Genomic DNA, 12,374 nt, shown 5'->3' with positions numbered 1-12,374 from the left:
TTTGGGTGTGATGCTCCTGCTGCCAGCACCCCTATGTCTGGAGCCACCAGTGTCCTCCAGAAGAAACTTGGGGGTTGCCACTACTCATTACTACCCTGAGATCTTCAGCAACAGGAGCGCGATGGTCTTGATTTGGTTTCTTTCTCCTCACTCTTGGATTCCCCCAGGTGTTTCTTCATTCCCTCCATGCCAGGAGCACTGTGATGATCCAGCTCAGGCTACTGGTGAGCTGTAGGATGTGACTGGGGCTCAGTGCTGGTGGGCAACTGCTTTGGATACTCCATGATGAAATGAAAGACACCTGCAAGCTTGAGCTTCAGTTCAAGTGCAAACACGTTGTACACTTGGCTTGAGCTTTTTTCCTCCTTTCTGATGACGTTCCTTGTCCAAGAGACCTGATTATTCCTCCAAGGCCCCTTGCTGGGGACATGCAAGCATTGTCTGGCCTTGATCTGTGCAGATCTGTGCAGGTTTGAGATAAGAGGGTCCCTTTGTTCCCATCAAAAGCTCTCAACTCCTACAAGGGAATGGGTCTCTTCTGAAATTATTCACATGCCTGAGCATTTCTTTATGGTGAAGGGAACTTGTAATGAATGCAAATGTCTTGGATTCCCCCCTCGAGCTACAGAAATTTCTCTGTTCTCTGCTTTCCGATGTCGCGCAGGTGTTGCGGTGGCGGGGGCAGAGAAACACCTTGAGAGAAAGCCCCTACCAGGCAGCCAGAAGGGCTCTTTCCAGGACATTACACTTCAACGTGTCACCTTTGCTACTCTTGGAATTACTGTCTGGTTTTGACCATCCGTGTCCATCTGTGACAGCTTTTCCCTCTGCTTGGCGCCTTCCCGGCTGCCAGGGCACGAGCATGAAGTCAACAGGGTTTTCTCTGCTGAATACCTCGATATCTTTGTGCTAGACAAGAAACCCCCTCAAAAATACAGACACTCTCCAGCCTGCCTATCATATTCCCTCTCCCGTGTCCGGTGCTTTCACAGTTGGAGCTGTGTTTTTTTGGCTTCCTCAGATTTTTCTGCCAGGAGGGCAGAGATGCTGTTGCAGGAATCTCAACGTGCCTTGGCATCCTGCAGCAGTGCGTGGCAGCTTGAAGGGAAAGAAGCTGTTTGAAAGCCAAGGAAGGGCATCACCTGGGACATAAATGTCATTCCCTGACTCATAGCAAATCTTCCGGAAAATTGCTTTTCAAGAGTTTTGAAGGAAAACTTGGTCAAAGTTGGCCAATAGGTTCAGCCTTCCCCTGTCCTGCAAGAATTGGAAGAGATAATGGTTTGGACTCAACAGAGTATTTCATCCCAGTGTTTTAAGAAAGAGGTGGCTTAGTTTAGAAATGCTACCCACCTTTCTTCCTCACCTTTCTAACCAGAACTTTTCAATTCAAATAGCTGCTCATTTGTTTTAAACTCATCTGCGATCAAAACCTGCAAATTGCATTACAAAGTGCAATAAGCCAAGAGGGAAACTAAACTGAAATGAAATTTATGATGATCTAAATGAAATTTATTTTTTTACAGTTATTCATTTTCTTGCCGTGATTATTGCCCCAGTCTTTCAATGAAAAAAATATTACATTCACTTCTCAGTTCAGGTGCTGAAGAAAGTTTGCCTTTATTCTGGCTTTAGATGAAAATATTGTGTCTCAGTGCAGGTGTTGTGGGCTACTCTACATTTCTTCTGGGTCTGCTCCTAAAATCTTTGCTTTGGAGAGCATTTCCCACCCATCCCTTTCATTTTTTCCCCTCTTGCTGCTACTGTGGAATATCTAGAAAGGAAACCCAGGTGCACAAGCTGTGTTTGAGTCACATCTTGCTCTTGCCATGTTCCCAGGAGGAATCGAATGGGAACCAAGGTCTTGACAAGCTCTGTGGGGTCAGTTTAGACCCAGCTCTGATGGTGCTTCTCTGTGGAAAACCTGTGTGCAGGAGATACTGGAGGAAAGAAAGGGTTGGGAGACGAGGAAAGTAGGTAAAATCCTAGAAAGATGCAGAAAATTTCCTGTCCTCTTTCCCTTGTCACTCACCATCCTATCACCAACCCAAAAGACCCTCTTTGCATTTTCCACCACCTTGCACCAGTGAGGAAATGGTGAATAGTCTGGAGTTTTGCTGTGAATGTGCTGTGCAATATTTATGAAGGCCACTGTGAATAATTAATGGTTGATCACAACTTTGAAAGCTGAGCCACAAACCCATTTGTAAGATTGGCCCGAGACACAGCAGCGCTTTGCCAAGGAACATTTCTGGTGTGGCCTCTGAGGATCCTCAAAAGGCCATGGCTGCTTTATCTGCCCCAAGGAGAGGGCAGGGAACCCACCCAGAGGTGGGACAAAGGTCTTTTGGGTCTTTAACTCGAATGCTCCTCTCTGATTTTTGAATCAGATACTACTGCTGTGCTGTTGTGAGGTTTGGGCAGCAAGGTGGCCATTCTCAACCCATTTTCTCCCAGGTGGGAGGTCGCCCCCCAGCATCAGCCATCACGGTCAGCAGGAATTTGCACTGGTGGAGGTGTCCATCAACAAGGGAGTTGCCAAGGAGTAGCACCGAAGTGCATCTTTTGCATTTCCATACTCTTCCTGTGTTTTTTATCCCATTAAAAGAGAATGGTAGAGAATATTCCCAGAAAATCACACTCCAGGCTTGGGGCAGAGGGTCTGGAAAGCTGCCCAGTGGAAAAGAACCTGGGGGTGATGGTCAACAGTGGCTGAACATGAGGCCAGATGTGTCCAGGTGGGCAAGAGGCCGATGGCAACTGGATTGTATCAGGAATAGTGTGGCCAGCAGGACAAGGGCAATGCCCATCCCACTGTGCTGGGCACTGCTGAGGCCCCACCTCAAGTCCTGGATCCAGTTTTGGGCTCCTCCAGGAAGGGAATGGAGCTGGGGAAGCGTCTGGAGCCTCAGGAGAGGCTGAGGGAGCTGGGAAAGGGGCTCAGCCTGGAGCAAAGGAGGCTCCGGGGGGACCTTGTGGCTCTGCACAAGTCCCTGACAGGAGGGGGCAGCCGGGGGGGTCGGGCTCTGCTCCCAGGGAACAGGGACAGGAGAGAGGGAATGGCCTCAAGTTGTGTCAGGTTTATATTGGATATTGGGAAAATTCTTTGATGAAAAGGTTGTCAATCACTGACACAGGCTGCCCATGGAAGTGGTGGAATCATTGTCCCTGGAAGTGTTGAAGAAACACGTAGATGTGGTCCTCAGAGATGTGCTTTAGTGGTGAATTTGGAAATGCTGGGTTAATGCTTGGACTTGCTGATCTTAGGGGTCTTTTCCAACCTCAAAAATTCCATGATTCTGAGTATAAAACCAGCTTCCAAACCACTAGGTGAAAACCAGCCAGGTTTAAACACAAAAAGTGCCCAGCTCTGACAATGGATCCTTCTACAGAGCTGTGAGTCTGATGTTCATGTTCTGCCCTTCCTTCAAGACCTGCATTTTGAATAGGAGCAAAATGGAAAAATGGAAATCTTGCTGCTGTTTTTCAAAATGATTAAACCAGAGGGGCCGGAAACAGAGGTGGCTCTGTGTGTGTGAGAGTGGGAGCTGCGGTGTGTGTCAGGTGGTTTTATAAACATGGATTAATGGTCTCCAAAGCTCAATAAGGTGACTGTGTGATGTACCTGCTCTTTCAGAGGAGCTGAGAGCTTCAAGCACTTGTGTCATCATTCTTAAAGAGAGGGGGAAAGAAATAATCTTCATTTAAATGCATATAGTAGCTTTTCACTTGGGACTGAATGGAAAGTTTTTCTATTAAAATGCAAATGAAAGAATAAACTGTAACTCCAAATTTCTCCCTGAATATTGATGTCTCCTCTCTGCATTGTGGTAACAGGGTGATCTGTGCCTTCAGAGTGCGAGTATTTTATCTTGATTTGGGGAAGAAGGGAGGGTAGCAGGGTAAGAAAAAGAGTTTTAGATTTGGGGCCTCTAAAGGAATTGTGCACCTTTTCGATATATTAACACAGCCCTGTGTCAGGCTTGGAAAAGAGGCTCAGAAAATCAGCAGGAAAAGGGAAAAGGTGTTCAGCTGGGCAGTGCTGCTTTTGTGGCTGTGGGATTTCAGAGGACACCTTGACAGGAGCACCACCATCAAGTTGAGTCAGTGCAGGACAGTTCGAGGCTGTCTCAACATCCAAGTCTGATAAGAAGAGAAAGATTTAGGGTCATGTGTGGGCATTTTGCACCAGGGCAGGTTCAGGTTGGACATCAGGAGGAATTTCTTCATGGAAAGGGTTGTTGAACATTGGAATTTCACCAGGAGGTGATGGAGTCCCATCCCTAGATGTGTTCAAAGAACAGCTGGATGTGCTCTGTTCTGGGTGTCAAGGTGGGGATTGGTCACAACTTGGATTTGATGATCTTGGAGGTCTTTTCCAAACTCACTGGTTCTGGGATCCTGTGTGGGAGAGGCAAGAATGAACTCAGATGCTCTGCTGAGCTCTCCTCCATCCAAGGGGGAATGGCTTCCCACAGCCAGGGGGCAGGGTTAGATGGGATATTGGGAAGAAATTTTTCTCTGTGAGGGTTGTGGGGCAGGGAATCTGTGGCTGCCCCTGGATCCCTGGAAGCGTCCAAGGCCAGGATGGATGGGGCTTGGAGCAACCTGGGAGAGTGGAAGGTGTCCCTGACCATGGCTGGGGGTGGGATTGGATGATCTTTAAGGTCCCTTCCAACCCTAATCATTCTCTCATTCTGAGACTCAATGAAGTTGAGTGATCTTTTCAAGACCAAACCATCATTTGTGAGTTCCACAGTTTGGAGCTGGAGATTCCCCATTAAGATCCAATCAAACCAGTTCAAAGCCTGAGTTATCCTGCAGAGCTGGTGTTGTGTGACAGCAAAAAGACCCCTGAGCTGTGCCAAACAAGCAGTGGAGATGGGACTCAGGTGCTCCAGGCATGGAACTCTTTGTAAGAGTATTTCTGAGTGGGTACAAGGGCAGAACTGATTTTGGAGGGGTGAGAACCGACTGAGGTTGGATCTGAATTCATCCCACCGAACTTGGCATTTGAGCAGAGGGTCTCTGACAGGACCAGTATCACCCCAGAATCCTTTATCTGCTGGAAGACATGGCCAACTTCAGAAGTCCTGATCAATCCTTGGGGTGCCTCCCTCTCTCCACCACTAACAGGGGAGGGAAGGTCCCTCTGCTCCTCTGCTGTGTTTCCAACACCTCCTTTTGCCTCCACAGACTCTGACCCTCTCTGACCTGAAGCCGAAGCGAGGACCAGTGTCAGGTGGCACGCAGGTGACAATCACAGGCAACAACCTCAACGCGGGCAGCAACGTCATCGTGACTTTTGGGCGACAACCCTGCCTCTTCTACAGGTACAGATGAGCCCTTCCTGCTGCTCATGTGTGAGTGTGAAAGATTAAATGCCAATTGAAGTCAAGAGACTTCTCCTGCAGCCCCAACACCCTGTCCCTCAAGTGCCTCCTTTGCCCACGTCCACGTCTACACAGCAACGGGACTTGTGCATTCTGCACCATGCACAGCCTTGCTGGGTGTGTTTTGGGGAGAGAAAATAGGATTTATTTCATTGTTTTGACTGGTATTTGATGTGCTTTTTCCTGTGGCCTCTTGTCAAATTTCAGTACAATTCTCCACGGTCCTGCGCTCTGCTACTTGCTCTGGGAGTGCGTCATTTAAAAGATTCATTTTCATGTCCCCGCTTTAGTAGAGGTGACAAAGAAAATCTGACAACATCAGTTCGAAGTACTAAACCACCTCCCTTTTATCCCAGAACAGTCCCGTAGTGCTAAGAAATGGATGATTTGCAACATTTTAGCTCTGGGTTGGCTCCTGTTCAATCGTGCTTCAGAGAGGCTTAATGTCAGTGTTACCTGCTGGATGTTCCCTGATCCCTGTGAGAATGAGCCTGAATCCCATTCCCAGGCGCTCCCGCAGCTCAAAACTACCCAAGGCAACACATTTTGTTGCCAGTAGCGATGGGGGCTGAAGATGAAGTTGGCACATTTCTCCCAAATATGTCCTTGGCACAGGAAGGGCTCATTCACAGGAGACCTGGGAGCACTGGCCTGGGGCAATGCCCTTCCCTCTCCTGACTGGGGATCTTCTTTAGCTGCCTGTCATGACTGTGGAGCGATCCAGCATCCAAAATTCATCAGGGTGAAGTCACAGCTTGTGAGTTGAAATGCCAAGTGGGAGCTACAGCTGCTTGGAGATGCTCACTGCGGAGTTGAAGAATTTTAGGAGGGATTAAGCACTGTCTTTCAGGGGAATTTAGAGGGCATCTGAGGGTGCAGTCAGTGAAGGTGACTTACACCTCCATTTTAGGGGTATGAGATGGGGATGCATCACAAATCACAGGACTGGGGAGACTGAGGATGTTGGATGTTTGATTTTTGACTCATTTTGAAAGGAATGCAGACCTGGAGCTGGTTTTGAGTCCTGCCAAAAAGGAAAGGTTTATGCAGAATCTTCTTTAAATGTAATCATAAAATGCTTCCCACTGTATTAGCACTTCCAAAGGTCCCAGGCACACTGGAAACTGCACTTAAACAAGGCTTACAGTCCTAATGCAAAGTAAACTTTATGATCCCAGACTGCAAAGCTGAGGTGCAAACACCCCTTTTATGAGCTGCTGCTGCACATGTCTGCCGGCAGGAAGGAAACATCCATCAAACATTTAATCACAGGGAAATACTTCTGGAGACTGCCCTTAGGGTTAAGATTTTACTCTGAGACCCAAGAGATGAGGGCTCTTGTGGTTTTATTTAAACCAGTGAAAAGGAAATGCCACTTCCCCAGACACTGCTACAGGAACATAAATGGTTCACACTGAGTTTCACCTCTTCAGTGCATAGGTTTAGATCACAGGACATAAGAATAAGTAGTTGGGTTCTTTTTGACACCATTTTGCTGCTGGTAGCACCTGGTTCACATTTACTTTCTCCTCCCCTCAGGAGGTCCACCAAGCACATTGTCTGTAACACCACGGCCTCCTATGAAGGCTTTGAGAAGGTGAAGGTGTCTGTGAGAGTGGACAAGGCCAAGATCCACCAGGAGCTGCACTATGAATATGTAGAGGATCCCACCATCCTGAGGATCGAGCCTGAGTGGAGCATCTTCAGGTGAGCCTCCCATGGGAGCCCTCTCCGTGTTCCCATGGTTTTTTAAAGGAGCACTGCTGTGATAACTTTGGTCCTTGGTGTAGAAAACTGCTTTCCAAGCATTGTGTCCACCAACAATTTGCGCAGAGATACTTCCCAAAGCCAAATAGATCCCAAAGCCAATAGATTCCCATAGCCAAATAGGGATGCATTAGAGTGAAACGACATGGAACGATCAGTGTTTGTAAATATATAAATGTATATATAATATATAGGTTAATTTTAGAACAATTTGGTGGCAGAGGAGAACAGGTATGTGGCCATTTTGGTTGTTATTATCACTAGCAGTATGAAAATATAAAAGCCTAAAAATATCCCATAAGAAAATGCATAAGAAAGAGAAGGAAAGGATGAGAGTAGAAAGATTGCGCCACTCACAGGCCTCACAAAACTTGGTGGTTGCAATTTCAATGTCTGTTGGTTGAAGTGATGGTCACAGACAGGATCCATCAGATGACAAGGGGCATCCCAAAGAAACAATGAAGAAAATCCCCAGAACACAACCTCTGCTGGGTTTATATTCACTCAGGTTCAGGTGGGATCACCCAGGTACCTCCCCTGGGGTGGGAGTTTCCCACTGGATGATGGAAACTTGTGGGTCAGGGACACCTGGATGATGGAATGTTGTGGATCAGAGGACGCTTTGGGAAGCTTTGACACCTTCAAAGGCAACACAGCTGCCTCTTGCATCAGCCCAGTTGGCTCCACTGTGTCCCATCATGGCCCATCAGCAGCATCAGCACCTTCAGGCTCTGCGTGGATGTCCTGGCACTGCCCGGGCACGGGAGTTATCACAGCTGAGTTCACTTGATAAGGACAAAGAGACAAAGTTCCCTCCTCCCAGGGTTTGCCTCTTTCCTTATCTGGTCCAACACCAGCTGCAGCCTGAGCTGGGCTGTGCTCACCCCTAGGTGGGTGCTTTGCACCTCGGCAGCTTCCCCTGAATGTTTGAGCCACCAGCATCCCAGTGTCTCTTCCAGTGTCACATTCTTCTCCCTAGACCTGGGAGGACTGGACAATAGTATGACATTTATCTTATCCCAGGTTCCCTCCACGCTTCAAATTCTGTTTGTAGGTGTATTTGGGGAGGGGTGGCTTCGGTGGTCGCAGATGAGCAGCGGCTTCTTTGCAGTTTGCTACAGTGGGCAAAAGCCCTTCCATGATTTTAGCAACGTGTAAGCCATGAACCATTTCAGTCTCTCACAGTCTGCAAGCTGCAATTCCTACCTTTCCCGCAGCCTTCATGGACTTGAAATACCTACATTTCCCACAGCCTTCATGGACTAGATGCCTCAGGACTGAGCACTGCCTGTTTGGCCATGGTGCCTGAAAGCCCCAGGGCTCTGTCCCGAGATGAAACACAATGGGAGCCCTGCTCCCTGCCCTATCCAAGAGCCTTTCTCCTCGTTAGGGATCCCTTTTTCTCTTCACCCCCTTGATGCTGCTTTGGTGAATTCACAGGGTTCACATGAAGGTGCCTGAGAGCAGCGTTTGCCCTGGTTGTGGAAGGCATCAAAGTGATACCCAAATTCTCAGAAGCCTGGAGAAATTGCCTCGGGAAGGGAGAAATTGGTCATTAAATGCACTGGTATTTCCTTGAAAAGATACAAAATAAGAAATCTTAGTCTCCTCTCATTCATCCACGGCAGCTCTCTGCTTCCCTGTCAAACTGGACTGATTGGAGTCTCTGGGGATTAGGAGCAGGGCTTGTAAATCCCCCCATTTCACCTCCCATCCCAAAGATGTTTTCACAAATCAATTAGTGCCTTTAATTACCATGAGGGAATTTACTGATTTAGCCAGATTGAGCCTTTGCACGTTGGGCTTGAAGCTTTAGTGTCGGGATTTTCCATTTGGGGCTTTTATTTTCAGTCAGAGTCCAGGTTATCAGTGAAATGAGAAATCACTTTACTCCCTTACAAAGCGAGTTCAGTCCTGCTTAAAAGGTGCAAGATTGACAGCCTAGGAGGGTGAATTCCCAAATATCCTCTGGAAAACTGCAGAACCGTCCTCTAGCTGGCCTCAGGTCTGACTGGGATGTGAGGAGTTCTCCAGAGCCTGTTTGCTCCTTAGTTTCTCTGCTGAAGCTGCCAGTCAGAGGTGGAGAATCAGCCAAGGAGATGCCTCAGGTGTTGTTGGCAAAGTTTTGCCCAGCCTGGAGGTGCAGGGACTCTGTGTCCCATGGCTGGCTGGGTAGGATCTCCCATCCCAGCTCCCAAAATAATGGAAATCAAGGTGAGGTGCTTGTTTAGGGGGTAGCAGCTTATCTGGGAGGTGTGTAGCTGCTAGGATGGATGGCTGGGACTGCATTTGTCTCATCATTCATGGAATCATTAGGATTGGAAAAGACCTCTAAGATCATTGAGTCCAATTCTCAACCCAGCACTGCCATGTTCACCACTAAAACATATCCCCAGTTGACACATCCAAACACCTCTTGAACACTTCCAGGGATGATTTGAGCGTTTCCAGGGATGGAACATTTTTTTGGTGTAACCTCTCCCCTTTGCTTTCTTCAGTGTCTGAAAAGAGGAAGCATCAAAAGGAGCATCAACAGATGCCCCGTTTTTCCCAAACCTACCCAATTTCATCCTCTTTCTTTAGCACTTCTGAGTCACTCCAAAGGTTCCCAACCTTGGAGAGAGAAGATGGATTATCCAGGATCACCATGGGGGTTCAGGGTGTCAGGGACAGTTTTAGGCACTATAACTGTGGGGCTGAGCTGTTCCCAGGGAGAGATGATTGCCGCTAAACCAGCTTTGCAAAACCAGTCAATGCAAATACCAAGCCTGGCTTAAAACCTTTCCAAGTGCCATTTTTCAAGACAATAAAGAAAAGATTACTGCTAACTTACTTCCATAGCCAAAAAACAAAATGCAAACAAAAAAAAAGAGTCATGCTGGGCTGGCAAGTAAATAAAATTTTCTGATTTTATGAGGGTCCATTAATACTTTTGATCTGGGTTTGATTTGAGTTACATCCAGCAATTACCTGAGTCTGCAGGCAGAAAATGATACTCAGGGTCTTTTGGGGCAATAAAGAGTTAAATTCAGAGAGCTCTTAGCTCCTCTGTTATTTTGCTGGGCAGCAGCAGGTCTCCAGGCTCTGCTTGCACCTGGCTGAGCATCCAGCTGCAGGCACAAATGCCAATGGCTGGTGATTTTCAAGGCAAGGAACAGTTTTATTTACTTTATTTTCAGGCCAGACAGGGTTTGGGAGAGATTTTATGTCTTCAGCAAACAAAAAACTGCTTTGGCTTTTTGCTTTCCGTCTCTCTGATCAGGTGTTGTGGCTGTGTTTATTACCTGTGGTCTGAGCCTGCAAGCTCAGATTCCAACCCAAACAGAGGATTTTTAACCTGTGGGCTTAAAACTGTGTGCAAAGATCTGGTTGATTAAATAAAAGGATTTGTGTTTATGTATAGACACACTCACATACCTGTACGTGTGCTCACACCTTGTATTTGTGTGGAACACGTAAAACCTTCCACTCAGTACAGATACAAAATCCCTTCTAGTTTGAATCAGCAGATTCAATTAATTATATTAGTAATTGATTATATTAGTAATGATATTATTATTGAATTATATAATAATAGCAATAAAAATAATGGGGTTTATTATTAATATAAAGGCTCTCAGCCAAAATTCAGAAAGTCCAGGACAGTGGAGAAAGAACAATTTGGTTTATACACTTCTGGTTTTTGGTGAACAAGCTGTCCCTAGATGATGATGTCAGGAATACTTACTGGGAAGCTGAATTTTGGGGAGAGGGTATTTTTTTTTTTTTTGTAAGGCAGGGAAGGGAATTTCTCTTGTAAGCAGATGTGTGACTTCAGCAGGATCCCCTGTGCGTTCAAGAAAACTCATCCAAGCAGATCTTATGGAAACACCAAATGTGGGTTTGCCCCATAAAATTTCCCATTAGCAATTTCCTGTCACAGTTGATGATTTCAGAGCAAAAAAACTTGAGATAGTCTGCAAAACTCAAGGTCAAATGTTTCCCTAACCACAGACCTGTCCAGTCCTTGAGTAAAAGACCATGAGGAACATCCCAGAGAAGTGTCCCAGGAGTATCTGCTGAAAGATGTGGTTGAGCCAATTCTCTCTGGATTAGCCCAAACTGTTTGGTTCATCAGTGTGGGTGCAGCTGGAGGGGCTGGAACACAGCTCACCCAAACCTGACAGCTCTTCTGTGTAGGTTTGCATTCATTCCTGCCTCTCTAGCTGATTAATAATGGAAGATAAATGAGGAGCGTTGAAAACAAAGGTCAGAAATGGGGCAGATTTGTTGGCTTCATCCTCACAGGGTGTTTATTCCCTGGTGTATTCTCACTTATGATGCACGTGCTTCACCTTTCCTGTATGTGCAGGTTTACCTGGAGGCAGGAAAGGGATTCTGAGCTTTCTCTTTACAATCCCATCGATTTCCACATGGCCTCCCCTTCCCAGCAGGAAATAAATTGCATCCTGGACAGCTTCCAAGGGGAGTTATAGAGGCAGGTGCTGAGACTGCTGGGAGCACTCCTCACCCTGGGAAACCCTCGGAGATGGGGCTGTCTCCTGATGACATTTCCTCATCCTGTCCTGGCTCTGTGAGCCCTGACAGGTGAAGGTTTTGCTTTTTTGGATAACTCTTCTCCCTTCAGCCCCAGATCACGTTGCCCCCACCTCGTGCTGCAACAGCAGAGCTCACCCTGGTAGATCAGAGCTGCCTTAATTTGGGATGGCCAAAGCTGCCTGTGCTGAAGGCTTCTCCTTAATGTGGTGTTCAGAGCCAACCCTGAGAAGCCTGGGAATGGTTCTTTGCAGTTTCCTTCCTCCTTCCCCTACATTCCCTGAAGTCCCACAAGCAGCATCTCTGGCTGCAGCTGGAAGAGGCAGGGAAAAGGAGAGAAGGGTGTTTCTGAGAGCTGTTTCCTTGTGGTAACAGCGATTGCAGGGAGTGAGGAGGGCTCCAGCTACATCTCCCCATAAAAGTGAGAAAATCCACTGTGGGCCGTGGCTTGCGTGAGTTGGCCTCCTCAGGAAATTGGTCTTTGAGCAAGGGGACACAGTGACTGGGAATCTCTGTTTGTGTTGGATCCTGGTCTGCCTGGGCCACCACATGGAAACCAGGCCTTATGCACACCAAGGCTGAAGACTTTGGCTCAGTTTCTTCTAATTGCTGCAGGACTGGGTTCCCTGGTGGCACCAAAGAGTTCACTGAGGTGACATTGTCATATTCAGGGTGAGG

The 12,374-nt window shown here is 47.2% G+C and overlaps 1 protein-coding gene across 3 annotated transcripts in view; it reads left to right on the top strand.

Moving 5' to 3' along the window:
- The window catches only part of PLXNA4 (plexin A4), a 430,780-nt gene that overhangs the window by 355,852 nt on the left and 62,554 nt on the right, over window positions 1–12,374 (top strand). For all 3 annotated transcript variants that reach the window (XM_048300844.1, XM_048300841.1, XM_048300842.1), the window contains exons 15-16: window positions 5,197–5,333; window positions 6,933–7,100. In XM_048300844.1, the coding sequence (XP_048156801.1) occupies window positions 5,197–5,333; window positions 6,933–7,100 (305 nt within the window). The remainder of the gene's footprint in view (window positions 1–5,196; window positions 5,334–6,932; window positions 7,101–12,374) is intronic.

Source organism: Corvus hawaiiensis, chromosome 4 (assembly GCF_020740725.1).
Source record: "Corvus hawaiiensis isolate bCorHaw1 chromosome 4, bCorHaw1.pri.cur, whole genome shotgun sequence".
In the NCBI taxonomy this organism is placed as follows: domain Eukaryota; kingdom Metazoa; phylum Chordata; class Aves; order Passeriformes; family Corvidae; genus Corvus; species Corvus hawaiiensis.
The sequence above is the reverse complement of the archived record's forward strand: the minus strand, read 5'-3'. Positions and strand labels throughout refer to the sequence as shown.